General features: G+C 49.1%; 1 protein-coding gene across 7 annotated transcripts in view; it reads left to right on the forward strand.

Moving 5' to 3' along the window:
• The window catches only part of ATP11A (ATPase phospholipid transporting 11A), a 2,308,865-nt gene that overhangs the window by 1,847,406 nt on the left and 442,874 nt on the right, over positions 1-18,585 (forward strand). For all 7 annotated transcript variants that reach the window (XM_069636989.1, XM_069636990.1, XM_069636983.1 and 4 more), the window contains exon 23: positions 13-72. In XM_069636989.1, the coding sequence (XP_069493090.1) occupies positions 13-72 (60 nt within the window). The remainder of the gene's footprint in view (positions 1-12; positions 73-18,585) is intronic.

The raw sequence follows: 18,585 nt of genomic DNA on the forward strand, positions 1-18,585 counted from the left end.
TTTGTTTTCCAGAATGTCTGCTTCATTTTCCCTCAGTTTTTATACCAGTTCTTCTGTGGATTTTCACAGCAGGTTAGTGACCGTCCTTATTTCATTAAATAGGTCTAAAGTTATTTAGCAAATAAAGGAAACTGTTTATGAAGTTTATACATGCTTGTGCCACCAATTACAGCACAGTCGACACTTGTTTATAGGAAACCTAACTGAAAAATGTCTGTTTCTTAAAATAAATGTGTGATTAAAGGAACACCATTTCCCACAAGGTATTATCTCTCTCTACATATACGTTGTAAATTCTCCATCTTCCTCTCCCATTTCTTTCATTTTCTGTGAAGTGTTTTTTTCAGTTTCTGTCCACTTTCCAGATGTTTGCAAGGATTGCTGAATTCAGTGCACATAAAAAAACAATGACCTCCCCCTTCAGGCTCTCCAAGTGGATCCACACTCCTAACAGTGCAAGCCCCAATTTTTATTTTCAAAAGTTAAAATGGAATCTACTTTTTGTCCTTCCCGCCATCTAGGCCCATTGCCTACCCCAAATGATTGCCATAGCTCTGTATTGTCTGCCATTGAAGTACTTTAAAGACATTTTCTTCTGCTTGTTTCTTTCTTGATTAATTCACTTTTTTTCAGAATTAGTTGACTGAGTTGTGCTGAGGTAAGCTAGTTTGGACTGGCTTGCTCTCGCATTCACATGTCGGAGGGAGTTGCAATCACTATTTCTCCACCTTATGCAGGTGTTTCGTACTTGCTTCTATGCAAGGCATGTTTACCTGGGTTTAGGAATAGAAAACGCGATTGGAATTCATTTACTTTTTAGATTACAGTGATTGGTGGTAGCGGAGATCATTTTTTAGGCTCCTTCTTGCACCCTCTGTGACTTGTTGCAAACGGCATACCCAATGCATTCTGTTAGCCGTTTCCCACTTTAAATAAGAGGTTAATTTATTTTCATTTGGGGACAGTTTGTGTTGATTCCTTCTTCCAAACATAATGGAAGTGGTGTAGTTGTGTGAAGCATGCATCATGGGCTTTTACAGCTATTATAAATTAGTTGTGCAGTGTCAGTTCCTCACAGACTCAATCTGATTTTAGACCAACTCCTAGTGTGCTGATAGTCTTGTTTTCTTGTGCGTGGTAAACTTTGTTGCATCTGATACTTTGGTATTGCCACCTTAACAGTCATAAATCCATGAATCCCCAGAAATCATTTTCTGGAGTCAAATTGTTCGTAAACATTTTTCTTTCTTCATTTGTTATATGAAATCCATGATAGTCAAACCATTATTGTAATACAGATTTTAATTCAGAAATATATCATTTACCTCAGGAAAAGATAACTGATAAGTGTGCAGTCCTACATATCATTCATATACCAGGCATTCCAGTAATCGATCAGTCAAGGCATTGACAAGGTGCTACTTGAGGGAAGGGGAAGGTAAATGGAAAAGACAAAACAGATCAAAGTTGTTAGTGCATGTAAATCTGAAACATGAAGGTCAAACCAGATGCACACTATATTTCAACTAATGTCCAAGTTCAGAAAGGAAGTTGCCATTTTAAATGCTTTGGATGGGGAAATGCACATATTGGCTATAATATGAAAAGTGGAGGTGCCTACTAGTTTTGGCAAGTAGATCGAACAAATCACAAAACAAAAGATCAAAGCCTTCATCAAAGCCTAAAGTATACTGTGATGAATCTGAGGATTCCCCCTATGTGACTCTAACATGGGGCCCGGGTGGTGTGTTCACAGTACAATAGTCCCCCTGGGAGTGGTACACAGGGGGAGGATCACATGGTGTCATGATTCCTGCCCCTCATGTCCCCAGCCCTCCAAGATGTCAGGCTGGAGCCAGGCCACGATCACCTACATGGCCCTCAAGGGCCTCTCCATCCCTCCAAAGACCCACTTGGAGTCAGACTTGGCACTTGTGGCACCAGACTCACTCACTCCCATAGGATAACATTGGGGATTGGACTTGCAGTGCATTGATGGGGACAAGATGGATGCCCCCACATATTTCGGTTCCCAGAACTGCATGTGCGGTCTAGTCTTTTGGGTGTGGTTCAGCCCAGACACACCTGGGATACCCAGAGACTATTTAAGCCACACCCAGGCTGAGAAACATGCTTTGCGTTTTCTGCACCTGCAGCGTGACAGTCACCGTGTTCGGATCGGTCTCCAGTAGGCCTACATCTTTCTTCTGTGCTCAGCTCCTGCAAGAACAGCTTTACCTTGCGGCGCTTCTGCCCATCATTCATCGCTCCTTCTGTTCTGCGGGCATCTTCGGCGGTGTCATTCCCATCCCGGCACGCCGCTTCCTAAGGAAAAGGGAAAAGAACAGAAAAAAGGCATTAGTAAGCATTCTGCAAATCTTTGCTTATTTTTAAATAATGTACGAGCTTCAAACGCTTACCTGAATCCCAGCCGCTCTGGGGGAACTCTGTCTCCGGAACTTCTCATCCATCTGCAAGAGGGAAAAGACACTCAAGGTAAGCGTGGAAACATCTAGAGGCGCTGCATACCGCGCTTACCCACCGGATTTGTTCTTCATAACCGGCATCCACGCTGAAAACGTCGCGGCACCTAAAAGACACAGAAAAAGAACTCAGTTCAATGCAAATACGAAAGGGGTGCATCGCGCTCTGTCACCTTCAGCGCTACTCATCTCAGCAGCACGCCGCCATCCCCGACGCCGGTCATCATCTAAGGAAGGAAAGGAACGAAGTTGGAGAACTGTTCAAAAGACTCATTATACTTACCTGTCGGACTCTTGCCAGTGAAGTAACTAGGCAGCAACGAGCCTGCATCAATCAACGCGCCCCTGCGCAGAGAGCAGGACGGAGAGCACACTATCCAAGAAAACAAGGTGAGCTGTGGATCAAAGGGAAGGGTTGGACCCCGGGGAAGAAGGGGTTCAAGCACACAGAGACAATAGGGAGTTAATCTCTACCAATCCTGTGTTTCAGGCTCAGTCTCCAGTCGAATAGCCTGCAGGGAAGGGTTTGTGGTCGTAGGAGATCAGAACGGGCTGAGTGACGTCCCTGTGGATACCAGGTGAGCGTTTCACATGGGAGAGGAAACCTCTCATGGGGTTTAGGGATGACCCTTCCCAGAGAATGCGGTATACTCCTGCTTTATCCCAAACCCCCTCTTTACCGAAGACCAGCCTTTCTTTCCTATCCTTGGATATGGCCAACATCCTTTGTTGTACAGTCAGTCAAGTTAATAGCTTAGACCTGACTAGAACACCAGGAGACACTATTGGTTTTCCATATAAAGATTACACAAGTACTGTGAAGAGGAAGATGCCCAGGAGGATGCAGATCACCCCAGTGATTTGGAGTGAACAGTTTAGTCTTCTGCAATATTTGATTGGTCCAGAACAACCCAACAGGGAAGTGCAGATGTTCAAATCCCTATCAGCTGGGACAGAGAGAGAGAGCGCTACTCCTTAAGGAGGCGAGTCGAGAACTGCTGGTAGCCGGCAAGCAGCCACAAGAACCACACTGGCAAGCCCGGAAGAGACGGGGAAGACGCTGCGCACGGAAGACAGAGGTATGTCGCTGAGAGTCCAGGAAGAAGGGACGGTGCAAGCAAGTACCTGAATCCACCTCCGGGTATCCATCGAATCGGTGAACTGCAACACGGAGCGGCGCCGTTCCAAGAAGGACGCCAAAGGCAGCAAAGCGACTAACCGCTAAGCCAAGTCCCCACGTGCTGCCGGAGCCTCAAAGGAGGGCACCGTTCCTCGGGAGACGAGAACCAAGAGAAAAGGTACATGGGCATAGCAAGAAGGGCTGGAGGTCCAGGGAAGTCGGGGGGAGGGGGCAGTGTGGAAAATATTTGAAAAGGGTTGGGGACCCTGAAAAACGCGTGCATGTCTGAGATGTGCACTCCCATAAAAAGCAGAGAATGAGAGGGTCTGGGGCCTTAAAAGTAACTGAAGGAAGTGAAAGAGAACCACATGCTTGGCAGGAGAGTGAACCTATCCGTGGTGACCACGTATTGAAAGTCTGGGACCCGCACCTGAATGAGGACCAAATAAGAGTGTCTGGCACCCTACGAGAAACAGACTTTCCAGGAGGAAGAATATGTTTATCAAGAGAATAAATCAACATTTTGTGTTATAGCTTTGCGAGTCTGGGACCCGTGCCCATATGAAGGCCTTAGAATAAGAGGACCTGAAAACTTAAGAAAAGAAAAGACTGTCCATTACTGAAAAGGGGACGATAAGTTCCTAATCACGACCAGGTAAAATTTGGGGAAAAGAGCCAAACCATGATCACATTTGTTTTCTTTTGAACACTTGAGATTTTGAGAACTTAAAAGTGGTAAGAACTATCCCTACTAGTTTACTTTGCAGTTTTGGAGTCCTTACACATTAGTCATTAGTGGTACGGTCAGAGGTAGGGTTTTGGGACACAACGGTTACAAACTATTTTCATTTGGGCATTTTGACAGATTTCCCTAGTTTCTTTGAGGCAGGGAATCCCCTCTTAGTTTGAGATATAGTGAAGACCTTTCTCCAACTTTTATTTTTATCAATACAAGTTTATAACCAAAACAGTGTCACACCCGTGTCCGAGCCTTAATCCTGCACCCTCACAATACATAATCCAACTTAACTACAATTGAGAAAACCACAAACTACTCCTGGTGTGAGCACTTCTGGTATAAACAATATGCCTGCTGTGTCTGTTGAGAATATTTGCAGACCGGCAGCTCAGCCTTGCTCAAATGGACCTTTAGGGCAAGTGATCTTCTCATTTCCTTAAACACGGTTCAGCATGGCCCACCCTCTAATATCATTGATGCAATTTACATAATCCCACTTCTCATGAATCTCAGACATTTTCTTTGATTCTTTGGGGCTAGAGAAATGCAGTGAAAAGGTGGATGACTGATATTTGATGATAATAGTTGTGGCATATGTGTTTTAGGTCACACATCACCTTGTGTTTAAATACTGTAAGTGAATCCAAAGTGCAATTGTCGGTCATCCCAAGGACAGTGGAGGACTGGAGGTATGGGAACAACTGATTGTGCCAAATACACTTATGTAGTTTTCAGCAACCACAACTTTTAATTTTGATATGAGAGTTAGGGGAGTAAATCCAAAACTCCTCTTGTAATTTCAGTTGACAGCAGAAAAGTTGAAACGAGAAAATTCTAAGTTCAATAGCCACGTTATGGATGTGTATTGTTAGTTATGAACGTGGCAAATGGTTATTTTACTGCTTATTTTTAGCTATAAAGAGGAAGGCTTCTGTAATCGCGCACAAACCAAACAATCTTCTAACATTGGGTCCTAGAAGCTTCGTTGGCAAAATTTGATAATGAGCAACGGATTCGAAAAAGCTGTGGAGTGCCCCGGCATGTGCAGTCCTCAGCAGAGAGGTGGTACTGCAAGCATTGTACTATGTTGCTGGAGGAACGGCTTTCAGCGAAACACCAAGTTGGATCAATTTAAACCCTTGCAAGGTTGTGGCGTGCCCACGGAGTACGACAACGAGTGCATTCATTGGCAGTCTGCGGCAGAGGATAGTGGCTCACTGGCATCTCTTGTCTCCTGCAACACACTAGTGAGTGTTTGACCCCCAGCAAGTTGATATGTCTCGGCCACTCTGTAAGTGACTGATAATGTATGGCTGTGAATCAAAGGTGCTGCGGGTCTGGCCAATGCTTATCCCATTTTAACATCAAAAGCTAGCTCAGCCACTTATGCAGAGGCATGTTACTCACTGCTCCGTATACTGGTTGGAGCGTAGACAAGACGACCTCACAGAGGGAATTGGAGTAGAGTAGATTAAAGTTCAGCCTCCAGGATTCCAGCTCCCCTGAATTCTATGATTCAGGCTTCCTCTAAGGAGGGGCTCTTCTCTGTGACGTACCTCTCTGCTGTTTGGATCAAAACAGGCAGAGGTGTCTATCACATAAAAGAGCGAGGAAAACGCACACCGCCAAGAACCAATGCTGCCAAGAAATTACAGAATGATTAGAAGCGATATGGTAAAGATGGAATTTAACAAGACAATCGGAAATTTCTTGAAATAACTAGGCAAGGGTTGATGTGGTGTTGAATTAGTATGCCGGGCGGCACAAGAGTCGCACTAGTGACAAGGTGGTGCATACATAGGAAAGCGTCACTTCTATGCACATAAGTCGGATTTTTCGAGGATGATCAGGCAGTTTAGGTTAAGGTTATTTGTTCCAGGAATCCCCACATCAGTGATAGGGAGGACTGATGCAGTTCAGGTAATAAGGTACAAACAATAATATCCCCAAAGTAGAATTAGAACGGCCTTTACCTTGTCTTCAGTACACAGTACAGCCACAGGCAATTGGAAGAGAAAGGAGCACTCTGTAGGGCCCACTGTGGCGTCCGCGATGAATGGATGAACGCGGACAGTACAACCACAGGCAGTTGGAAGCGGAATACTCTGTAGGGCCCACCGTGGTGTCCGCGTTCAATTGGATGAACGCAGTGCACGTAGGAAGGCAAGGAGGAGTGACCACGGGAAAAAGGTAATCTGGATACGATCCAAGTTGGATGAAGAAGGATCAACCAACCGACAGGTAGAAGGAGTATTTTCAGTCCGGGGGCAGTCCAAAATGGGCAACGTAGTATTCTGTTCAGACCAAATGGAGAAGGCAAATGCAATCCAGGAAACAAAGTGTGGGTTGAGGAGGTGGGTAATCAACAAAGAGTAGGTAAAGGGAAATGAGCACAAGGTGCGGGATAGAACTGAAGGAACGTAACGCCACAATTAGCAGCAACAAGCCGCCGAGAGGCTTCGGCTTTTACGGTGCAGGGGGGCGGGGCCTCCTTACGCGTCCTCTGTGCACGGAACACCTCAGCTGACACGGCGTCCTCTACTGTGCAGGCAGGCGCATGGCAACCGGTATCTATGCCACAGAGAAGTCCTGGAACGCGCTCTCCCCCGCATGTAGACTTTAGAAAAGGAAGGCACGGCAGATCTTCGCTGATACGTAACAAGGCGGTTTTGTTAAATGAAACTGAATCACAAAACATTCCATCTCATGGCCATCCGTTGTGAAACCCAAGACCCAGATCAAAATCACAGAATGTTTGCAGAGTACTGATTTTATACACAACTCTCCCACTGACACTGAATTATTACAGGCTAATTTGCCCAACAATAGTAATACTGTGCACATAAACAGCGATGTATGCATTGAACTCTGTGCTAAAGCTACTGGTGATGCGGACCTGAATGGTTGCTCATCTACAGACACTCTGAATAACACGCCACCACAAAGCAATGTCATTTTTGATTCAACAGACCTTTTGATTAGGTCTCATTCGCTGTTTTGCAACAAGGACTCTAAATCTACAGATTTCCCAGTGTCTTCGTATGCTTACTTTGCATCCCATCCCTGGCTCCTCTGGCTTCGTCGAAATTACAAGAATTTTCTAGCATTAATGAATCTTTCACCAGCCTTTCATTTACACCCTTGACTTTGTTCTAAACTCCTTGGTCAAACTATACAAAAACATCCAAAGTGACTTCAGGGACCAAAAGGCCATTTTAAATGTGGTGAATTCCAAAATGACTCTTGTTGAGGGCTTTATACTTGCCCGATATAGGTGTGGTGATCATGCTAGTCTCTTATGCTTGGAGCAGTTAATACATTGCACGTTGGGCCAATACTTTGTACATCACCACAAGCGTCAAAATCTTCAAGTTGGTGCTTAGTTGTCTGTGGTAATATTACCCACTAGGAAAAGAAAAGCTAATGGGTCTAAGAAAGCGGCAAATAAAATCTAAGAACATTAAAAAATCAACTTCTACGAGAAAAACAGGCTCAAAGTTCCTAAGGACAATAACAAATTCCTTAATGAAGTCATTAGGAACAGCAGTTCTCCATCACCAAAGTGCACCCTGGGAAAGACGTGGGTCAGGATCACTCTTTACCAGTCATTTCTAAAGTCACTGAACATAAACTGTATGATTTTTGGCAAGGCTCAGAAGAAAAAAGGGGGGAAAAAAAAACTCTCAAATTGAGAAATCATTGTGCTACCAAAGACAAGATGATGGAAAAAGGAATAACCACTTTGCATAATGACTATGTCCAACAGGAAGTGGAAATAAACATCTCGGATCTATCTACATATTCATGCATGGATTTGGATAAACACCAACACGCGGCCCCTACAAATGTCCCAAGTTCTCTACCATTCCATGCCCTTCAAGAGAAGCGCTCCCTTTTGACACAGAATAAAGAGTCAAAAATAGTTTGGGTCCCTGAGGAAGATTGCATTACCGGTTTACAGTCTATAACGGCAACAGATGGCCACCTGTCTATGAACAAGTGTAAAGATGCACATTCTACATGCTCTTCCTCCCTTGTTTTGAGTCTATGCATTTTTTCAAAATGATATTCCATGCCTGCAAACCATCAACCCTAAAAACATTAACCTAGTAATCTTTCCAAAAGATGATCACACTGACTTAACACATATACTACTCTCCAAGTCTTATTATGAACATTTTATTACACCAGCAATCGGATCGTTAGATTACAACATTTATAGAATTCCTGATACTAACCTGCACACTAAAAAGACTACAGTTTTACCACAATTTACTAAAGTTCCTACTTGCACCTCTGGGTCTATAAGAATTAATTGCGATGAGGACAAAGATGGCCAGCGTAAAGTATCAGTTGTCGAACAAAGAGAGACCACTACTTATTGGGTTGGTCACGAATAGTGATGGCTAGCAGTCTTTCAATAAAGATGTTCCAAATAAGGCAGAATGACTGGGAGGAAATGTCAGCACATCACTAAAAATACTTTGCTGGAACTCTTGTGGATGTTCTCAGTTTTAATCCTTCACAGTGCCTCTCTTCTGTAATTTTGACATTATTTGCCCCCAAGAAACTTGGCTAATGGAAAGGCCAGTGATGAATGGATATGCATTTTACGGTTCCTGTGCACAAACATTTTCAAAAGGCCGACCCTATGGCTGTTTAAGCACAGCCATACATTCAAATTTAAATATGGAATGCTTTTAATTGAACCTGGTAAACCATGATATACTAGCCACAAGACTAGCTTGGTCTGATGAGTGCTGACGTGAGCACACAATTGGCTAATATTGAACGTGTACTGGAGGCCCAACAGGATGCAACCACAACCTTTTCTTACCACTAGGTGGGGGCATTTTAGCTAACTGGCTAAAACGGCACATCGCTTATTGTAATCGCTGGGGATATGAACTGCAATTGCATTGTTAGCCCAACAGCTTTGTACTCTAGGTAAGAACATCATTCTGATCTGATAACTAGGGGCAAGAGTTAGAATGGGTTAATGAGTCTATAGAACTTGTATAGGTTTAATGGCAACATTGATTCTCCAGCATGGGGTCTGGCATGGATTCACATGCTCATGAATATTCCCCGTCGTCAGGCCGGGAATCCTCGGTATAGAAAAAAAAATCAGTATCAGTTTCGTTTCTGATCTGTCTTTCTTAGTAGTAACCAATAACTGGTCTCTGGGTCATACTGCCCCAGCCAATGACTGCCCTCTCCCTAAGCCCCGCCTCTGGCAGCCATCCTCAGATTTTTACCGCACATTCAAGTGTTGGGAGTCCTCGTGCTGTAGCTCTCGAGCTATTGCTGCGTTTTCGCGCTTTTTCAGGAGATTTTTCTCATTTTTCGGTTAAATAGAGCCTCAAGCTCCACCGTTTCTACATCTGATCAACGGGGATCCGTTTCAGAGTTTTCTACGCCCCTCAAGAGTGAATATTTCGTCGAGTTACGCTTTTGGAGGATTCCAGAAGTTCCGAGGCCTACCCCGGACATGGCCCAGGAGAAAGGAAGCTCAACGCCCGGGAAACTGTTCAGGACCTGCCCTGGATGCCAGCTTCAGAATGTTTTAAAGGAGGACGAGCATTCGTTATGCCTCTACTGTCTCCATGAGGACAAGACGCACAGGGAGAAGGACTGTGTGTTTTGTGGGAACATGTCGGAGCGGACCATGAAGTCGCCACCTCTGTCTCGCCAACTGGCTGGAAGGGAAGAGCCCGTCAGGCGAGAAGAAGAAAAAGAAGTCAGAGCGGTCTTCTAAGTCCTGTGAGGGCACCCCGGCGACGGGGGCCCAACAAAAGGCTAAGCACCGCGAGTCTGCGGGCACCGGGAGCGCCAAACGGTCGGGCTCCTTGGCTGCCAGGCAGGGCGCATCCTCCCCGGCGCCATCAACCACGAGCCAACGCTCTGGCTCGGGTAAGAGGAAGTCCGAGAACCCGGCAAAGCTTCTGGAGAGGCCCCGGTCGATCTCGAAGATTCCGGCAGAGGGGGAGCGAGGCTCGGACCCTCCCCCCAAGGTGAAGGCCCCAGGCGTACAGAAGGTGACGATGGCCTTAATTCACCCTGCTAAGACCTCGATTGAGGATGTCGCCGCGGCCCTGGCTCAGCCTGTGGAAGCTACACCAGTGGAGGCGACCTCAGGACCCAGAGTCTCCCTGCCACCACGGAGGGAGTCGTCTTTCAGGGCCATTGAGAAGACCCCCACGAAGTCCTCGTTGGAAAAGGTGGGGGAGGGGCTGGTGGCCATCGTGGATATGGACACGACCTCTGAAGAAGAGCTCATCGAAGTCGTGGAAGAGGCCCAGCCCATCGGGAGGGATCCCGACTAGGGCGACGACGAGAGCGACTGTGTCGCCGACAAGGCTCCTCAAGAGCCCTCGCGCCCGTCGTTTCCGGCGCCGCAGGACACTTCGGCGGCCATTTCGTCAGCGATTCAGTCCTTATGCTCGGAGATGAGGACAAGGTTGCCCCTCCCCCCGACGGAGGTACCTGAGCCAGACCCGACTGGGGAACCGGAGCCAGGACCTTCGGAAAGTCCACTGCATAAGAGGAGGACGACCCATCCTACGTCACTTCTCCCACCTCTGCAGCCTGCTCTGCCTTCCCCCCGGTCTACTACCCAAGGGGATGATACAGGCACGGACACGGCTACGACGGGTACAGATGACGACGGAGGTGACGACGGGATGTGTCCCCCGTCGCCCCCTGCTCGGGCGTCCCCGCCCGACGTGATTGGATCGTTTCATGCCATGATTTCCAGGGCATCCGAGCTCTTCCAGCTCTGCCCAGAAGAGAAGAAGGAGGAAGGGTTCCTCTACCAACGGCACGAGGTTAAGAGGAAGACGGTCCTCGCCGTACCGCTTCTTGATGACATCTGGGATGAGGGCCTCTCCCTCCTCAAGAACCCTGCCACGGCGCCGGCAAAGAGGGACCAGTATGAGAAGTCCCGGGTCCCCGACGCTGCCCCCTTGTGCCTTCGGGCGCAACCTACCCCGGATTCGGTCGTCTCGGCGGTGGCAAAGAAGAAAGCTGGGGGGGCATCGGCCTCAACATCAACTTCCCCGCCGGACGGCGAAGGCAGGAAGCTGGACACGATGGGACGACGGATCATCTCATCCGCAGCGACGACTATCAAGGCGGCCAACGCCCTGGCTATCGTAGCCCGCTATGACAGGGAGTTGTGGTTCAAAATCGCCCCTCTGTTGGACTTCCTTCCGGACGCCAAAAGGGCTGGGGCCCTTGAAATCCTACAGGAGGGTGAGGTTGCTTCGGACCACGCCATCACGGTGGCAACAGACATCGCCGACACCAGTTTCCGTCAGTTGGGCAACAGCGTTTGCTTGAGACGACGAGGATGGCTCAAGGCCACGGATTTCCGCCAGGACGTACAAACCAAGGTTTTGGACATGCCCTTCGACGGGAACAACCTGTTTGGGAAGGCGGTTGATGAGTCCCTTCAGGCCATCAAGACGGACACAGAGACTGCCCGGGCACTGGGAGTGCTCCAACGACGACGGCCGTCCTTTCGGAGCTCCGGAGGCAGACAAGGTGCCTCCAAGGGATCCGGCAGTGGCTCCTCCACGTACCGCCAAGCGGCAAGATCTTCGTCCCAGGAAGCCTACAGGGGACGCGGCAAGTCAGGTGGTGCCCGTTGTCGTCGACAGGGAGGTCAAGGAGGCAAGGCGGCCTCCAAACAAGATTGAACCGACCGTGGGGTCGGGCCCCCGCCGAAGCACCCCGGTGGGAGGCCGGCTGGCGAGGTTCGTCAGCGTGTGGGAGTCCATCTCCACCGACCGTTGGGTGCTGGACACCCTGGCCCAGGGGCACGCCCTCGAGTTTCAGAAGAAGTGCCCTTGCGTTCCACCCGTGGCCAGGAAGGAAAATCACGTCCCTCAACTACTGTTGGAAGTAAGGGCGATGCTCAAGAAGGGTGCCATCGACCTTGTCCCAAAGAGGCTTCGGGGCTCCGGAGTTTACTCAAGGTACTTCCTCATAAAAAAGAAGACAGGAGGATGGCGCCCATCCTGGACCTGCGACGACTGAACAAGTACATCAAGGCACAGAAGTTCTGTATGGTCACCCTCCAGCACGTGCTGGGACAGCTGGAGGAGGGCGATTTCCTGTCGTCGTTGGACTTGGAGGATGCGTACTTCCACATCCCCATTCTAAAAAGACACCGAAAGTTCCTCAGGTTCGTGGTCCAAGGGCGGCACTACCAGTTCAAGGCCCTCCCGTTCGGATTGAAGTCGGCACCCAGGGTGTTCACCAAGTGCCTCGCACCGGTGGCGGCGCGGCTGCGCCTACAGGGGATCCACGTCTATCCCTACCTGGACGACTGGCTCATCCAGGCAAGGACAAGGGAGCTCGCCGTGGAGCACACTGCGAAGACCGTCCAGCTGCTCACGGACCTGGGATTCTCCATCAACTTTCTAAAATCCCACCTGGTTCCGTCGCAAGTCGCCCTGTTTCTGGGAGCCAAGCTCGACACAGTGGCGCGGCTGGCCTCGCCGTCGGAGGAAAGGACCAGGACCATTCTGGGCAAGGTGCAGCGTCTGCTGGCCACGGACATGGCCAGGGTAAGATCTATCAAATCCCTCCTCGGGATGATGTCCTCCTGCATTTATCTGGTGCGCCTTTGAAGGCTTCGGATGCGCCCCTTACAAGAGTTCCTCGATGCCCGCTGGGTCCAGTCGACGGGCAGCTTCGAGGACAGGATCCCTCTCAACGAGACGTTCCGTCAGGCGATCCAGTGGTGGGGTACCCGCTCCCATCTGTCGGCGGGCATGGACTTTCAGACCCCAGCTCACCAGGTGACGGTGACGACAGACGCCTCCCTGGAAGGTTGGGGAGCGCACTCCGGAGATCTTCACGCGAGGGGCCTTTGGCTCCCGGAGGAGAAGTCAATCCATATCAACATCTTGGAGCTCCGCGCAGTGTTCTGGGCCCTCATGTCCTTCCTTCCGTCCCTCAAGGGCAAGGTGGTGAGGATCTTCACCGACAACACCACCACAATGTTCTACATCCGGAAGCAGGGCGGAACCAGGTCCCCAGCCCTATCCAAGGCAGCCCAGGATCTGTGGCATTGAGCCGTCGCCCAAGGGATGTTTCTGGCGCTTCTTCATCTGGCAGGAATAAAAAACACGATTGCCGACTCACTCAGCAGGGAGCTGCGCTCATGCCACGAGTGGGAACTACGCCAGGATCAAGTGGATCGACTCTTCCGACGATGGGGGGAACCCCAAATCGATCTCTTCGCGACGGCGACAAATTCCAAGTGCCGGAGGTTCGCCAGCAGGTTCCCCCAGCCGAGGAGCATGGGCGATGCTTTCTCGTTCCCCTGGGACGGCCTATTTCTCTATGCGTTCCCTCCGCTGCTGTTGCTGCTCCGGCTCATCAACCAGCTCAAGAGGTCCCGGTGCAGGATGATCCTCGTCGCAGCGGCGTGGCCGAGACAGATCTGGTTCCCGGACCTTCTGGACTTGTCAACGTCCACACCAGTCAAGCTGCCGACAGACACAGACCTTCTCTCCAGAGAAGGAGGCGCCATTCTTCACCACAACCCGGAGTCGCTGAACTTGCAGGCTGAACTCCTGCAGCACTAGAGTTTGGAGGGTACGACATCCCGGCCGACTGCAGAGAGGTTCTTGCAAAGGCCAGGGCATCCTCAACTCTCAAGTGCTACGGACATAAATGGAAGAGGTTCTCTGTCTGGTGCCGTGCACAGAAGATTAACCCTTTGCGGATTACGGCCCCTCAAGTACTGCCATACCTACTGTCGCTGGCCAAAGCTGGACTGGCTCACGCCTCCATCAAAATACATCTGGCTGCAATCTCCCGATATACCAGGACTACGGGACGGGCGTCCTTGTGGTCTCATCGCCTGGTGAAAGAATTCATGAAGGGACTATTCCGATCATTCCCGCCGGTGAAGGCTCCTGCCCGGCGTGGGAGCTTAATGTGGTGCTGACCAGGCTCATGGGGGCCCCATTCGAGCCTATGCATTCGGCGCCTTTGAAGTTCCTGTCATGGAAGACAGCTTTCCTCGTGACCATCACCTCTGCACGATCCACTGCCACTGCCACCAGCCAGAAACTTGACAAGGGGGGGGGACTGGACAGTGCCCCCTTGGAAAACAGACCCAGGGGCAATCGAATTACCCCTAGCAGTACTTCCACAATATGATGGTTTGTACTGGTTATGTTCACAATTTAAAACTAGTAAAGCCAATGGTGACTTTACATGCCCTGGGAGACAGTAGTCAGTCCCAGGGTATGGAGCCTATGTTTGGGGGTCACTATGACACCCCTGTGTTACTGCACTGAGGGTGCTGTGTAACACATATACCAAAAACACATGAAGCCCTATGTAGTAAAAGACCCCATAGCGCATAAAACACATTACATAGTCAAAGGACATTCTCGATCATGCCTAAGAGTGGGAGAAAGAGTCTCACTCTTAGCAGGAGAATGAATTAAACCCCAAAAATCCAGCAAAGCTGCTGGGGGACTCACTAGGTTTTGGAAATTAGCCTTAACAGAGAATTCTCCCAAACAGTGTGTAGCACCGGTCCCAACGCAGCGCCTTATTCTACAATCTCAGTCCAGGGCCTTCTATTCCTAGATCCCTGCCCAAGGAGGTTCAAAGTACTTGCTATAAGGGGCTGCCGGCCACCACCACAATCCACTCCTTTCCCGCTCACCTGTAGCGGGGACGCAGCAACACAAGCTCAGTCATGGTGATAGGTAGTCTCCAAGCTCCCAGGCGAGCCCCAAAAGAGCCGTCCCACTAGCACCTGTCACCACACTCCTTGTGCGCACTACAATGCAGGATTAGTTGGCCAGAGGGACCGTCTGCCTCATAGGTGTTACTGGTGCCTGCTGATAGCTGGAGCTCCAGTGCAGCCGCGCATGTTCCCTACTACCGTCACCAGGATCTGCTCATTTTACCACCTTGCCCACTGGAGAGCCGAGGCCAGGCACTCCAGCTGCCCTCCCTCTGCTGACTGCACTCCCAGAGGCTTTGACACAGTGCTGCTTGCAAAACACACTGAACCCTGCAGCCATGTGGACCGCCCACTGCTGCGTTAGGGCTTAGTGCTCTGGCACACCTGGCCCAGGATGGAAGGTTGCTCCTTAGCTACTTCGGACCTTGCTGTTTCGGCTCTGCAGGAGCGCCTCACGGTTCAGGACAGATTGGGATCTTTGCCCAGGTTGGATGCAATATTGTGCCCAGGTGCTGGCCTCCAACGGCTCCTGGAGGAACGGAGATCAGACCAATGCCGTCATCTTGGCCGGTGCACCCTAGCATCTCTGATAGGTGTTGGTTCTTTGAGGTTATTCACGTCAGCAAGTGGCTATTTGTACTTACAGTTGACCCGAAGTCTAGAAATTGCATGCAGCCAAGCAGTTCATGCTTTAGCTAATCGAATTTGGAATGAGAGGGCAGTTGTCAGCTTTAATAAATGGATAAACAACATGGTAAATGCTTTGAACCAGAGAAATGTTCTGAGCTCTCTTTGGGCCAGCTCTCTGAATTAGCCAGGAGGTTTGTTTTATTTAAAAGCAATCCCTCCTGTCCTAAACCACTTGTTTATGGTGATCTACTTTCTGAGAAAAAAAGAACTCGGGAGAAACCTACATTTTGGCGGAAATCTTATCATGGTAACAACTTGCTGTACATTATTAGAAACCTTAAAAAGTATTATAACAACTGGGTTAAGTTGCATAAATATACTGTTATTCAACTGAATTCTCAAAGCATGCTGCAAGTTTTAATCACTAGGTAATGGCAATTATTGGGATTTGGTCATTATAATGAATTATAATTGTATTTTTATAACGCTCTTCATACCGAGGAGGTTACTAAGGCTGACCCAGGATTCAAACATGTGTTGCTCTGCGTCTTCTTAATTCCAAGACAAGCGCGTTGGCACTGAGCGATACTACCTGTGTCAAATTCACAACAATTCCAACAATACAGCATTCTGGCTAATCCTATTCCAGGACCACTGTGGAAGCAATATTTTGCAGAATTGTATACTCGATGTTTACCAGTTACATTTAAATAATACTGACGCACCATGGTAACTGACTTTAGATCAGGAGGATATTTGCACTCTAATAAATAAAGCAAATAAATTACTAGCGCTGGACGTGACTGTCTATCCAACAGGACCTTGAAGTGTGATCCACAGACATGGTCCTATATTTTGGATCAATTATTTAAATGTAGAATTACCACCAGAACATTTTCATCCACCTATAGGACGGCCACTGTCAGCCCTATCTTTAAGAAAGGGGATCGGCTTAATCAGACTAATTATTGCCCCATAGCATTGTGGATGTCTCCAGTAAGATCTTCACATCTTTGCTTTTTGAAAAATTGGAGACCTGGTTGACATCTCTGGCAATTTATACAATACAGTCTGGATTTCGGAAAAGGTTGGGCACCTCTTTGAACAGCTTAATTGTCCATCTACTCCAAATCCAGGACTTTTTGACTAAGAATCCTTTATATGTGGGTTTGATAGGTGTTACTATGGTGTTTGATAAGGTGAATCTGGTAAAATTGTGTGAAAAACTGCACACTTGAGGGATGTCCTAAATTTCTGAGGTGCATTTTAATTTGCCTGCATGAAAACACACAAGTTCAAATCACACTTCACCGTAAAAGTTCCATAACGGACCTTATTGCTACCTACCGAGGACTGAGACAAGGATGTGTGCTTCCAGGATTTTTGCCATTCAGAAGAAGAACCAGGCAGGCCTGAGAGTTGTGCTGGACCTTTCCACCCTCAACCTCTCCCTACCCCTGCAAAAATTCAAGGGGGTCACAACAGCTTTTATAGCGGAGACATTGGACAAGGGAGACTGGATGCTCCCTGGATCTGAAGGACGCGTACCTACACGTCCCGATTTGGCAGCCCCATCGTTCTTTCCTACGGTTCAGGATCATGGGCTTCCATTTTCAATACAAGGTCCTTCCTTTTGGCCTCAACTCGGCCCCCAGGGTCTTTACCAGGCTCATGAATGCAGTGGTCGCCCTCCTCAGAGAGCAGGGCCTCCACATCTACCCATACCTCGATGACTGGCTCGTCACGGCTACATCTCCGGAAGCGGTTCTCCACTCTTCCAATGCCCTTATGAACACACTGCATGATCTAGGCTTCTTGCTCAATCTCAAGAAGTCACAGCTGCAGCCTACGCAAACTGACGTTCTTGAGCCTCATCTGGGACACATGCTCCGAGAAGGTATTTCCGTCGGAGGGCAAAATCCCGGCCATCAAGAGGGCCATCGCCAACTTCCTCAGGAGAGAAGTGACTTTGGCATGGTGGTACCAACATCTCCTGGGTCTTCTGGCAGCGGGCTTATTAGCCGTTCCACACACAAGACTAAGGATGAGGAGGATGCAGCTGCACTTCGCGGCCTCATGGAACCAGGAGCGGGGTCTCAATCCGAGATGATCAATGTTTTTCCATCTCTCTACCCAGACCTGACTTGGTGGTGTAGAGACTGCAATCTGCAGACGGGCAAGCCCTTCCGGCCGCCCGCTCCACAAGCCACCATCACCACGGATTACTTGCTCGAGGGCTGGGGAGCCACCCTGGACGATCTCTCGGTCCACGGCACCTGGACTGGACAGGAGCAGGAATACCACATCAATTGGCTAGAGCTGAACACCATCTAGCTGGCGCTCAGGGCATTCCTACCACTTCTCAGGGGCAAGGTTGTCCTCATGCAGATGGACAACTCGACCAGCATGTACTATGTCAACAAGCAGGGAGGCACCAGATCCCCTCCTCTGTGCAGACTGGCCATCAGCATGTGGGAGTGGGCCCTAGAAAATGACATTTACCTCACGGCTGTCCACCTCCCGGGGGAATCCAACCTGGAAGCAGACAGGCTCAGCAGGCTGGGAGCAGACAATTACTAGTGGCAGCTAAACAACCTCGTTATTCAGGAGATTTTCAACAGGTGGGGTCACCCCCAGATGGATCTCTTTGCCACCTGGCACAACAAGAAGTGTCCCCAGTTTGCATCCTGGCAAGGTCAGGGCCCCGGTTCTCTGGCCGATACGTTTCACCTCCAGTGGACCAGCATGAAAGCCTACGCCTTTCCGCCCACTCCCCTGATTCACAGATTAATTTGCAAAATCAAGGAGTCTCGCCAACTCCTCATCATTCTAATAGCTCCATGGTGGCCGGCCAGGCCATGGTTTTCGGAGCTGCTCAGTCTCTCGGAAGTGC

The sequence above is a fragment of the Ambystoma mexicanum genome, chromosome 7p (assembly GCF_040938575.1).
Source record: "Ambystoma mexicanum isolate Mex_15411 chromosome 7p, UKY_AmexF1_1, whole genome shotgun sequence".
Lineage (NCBI taxonomy): Eukaryota > Metazoa > Chordata > Amphibia > Caudata > Ambystomatidae > Ambystoma > Ambystoma mexicanum.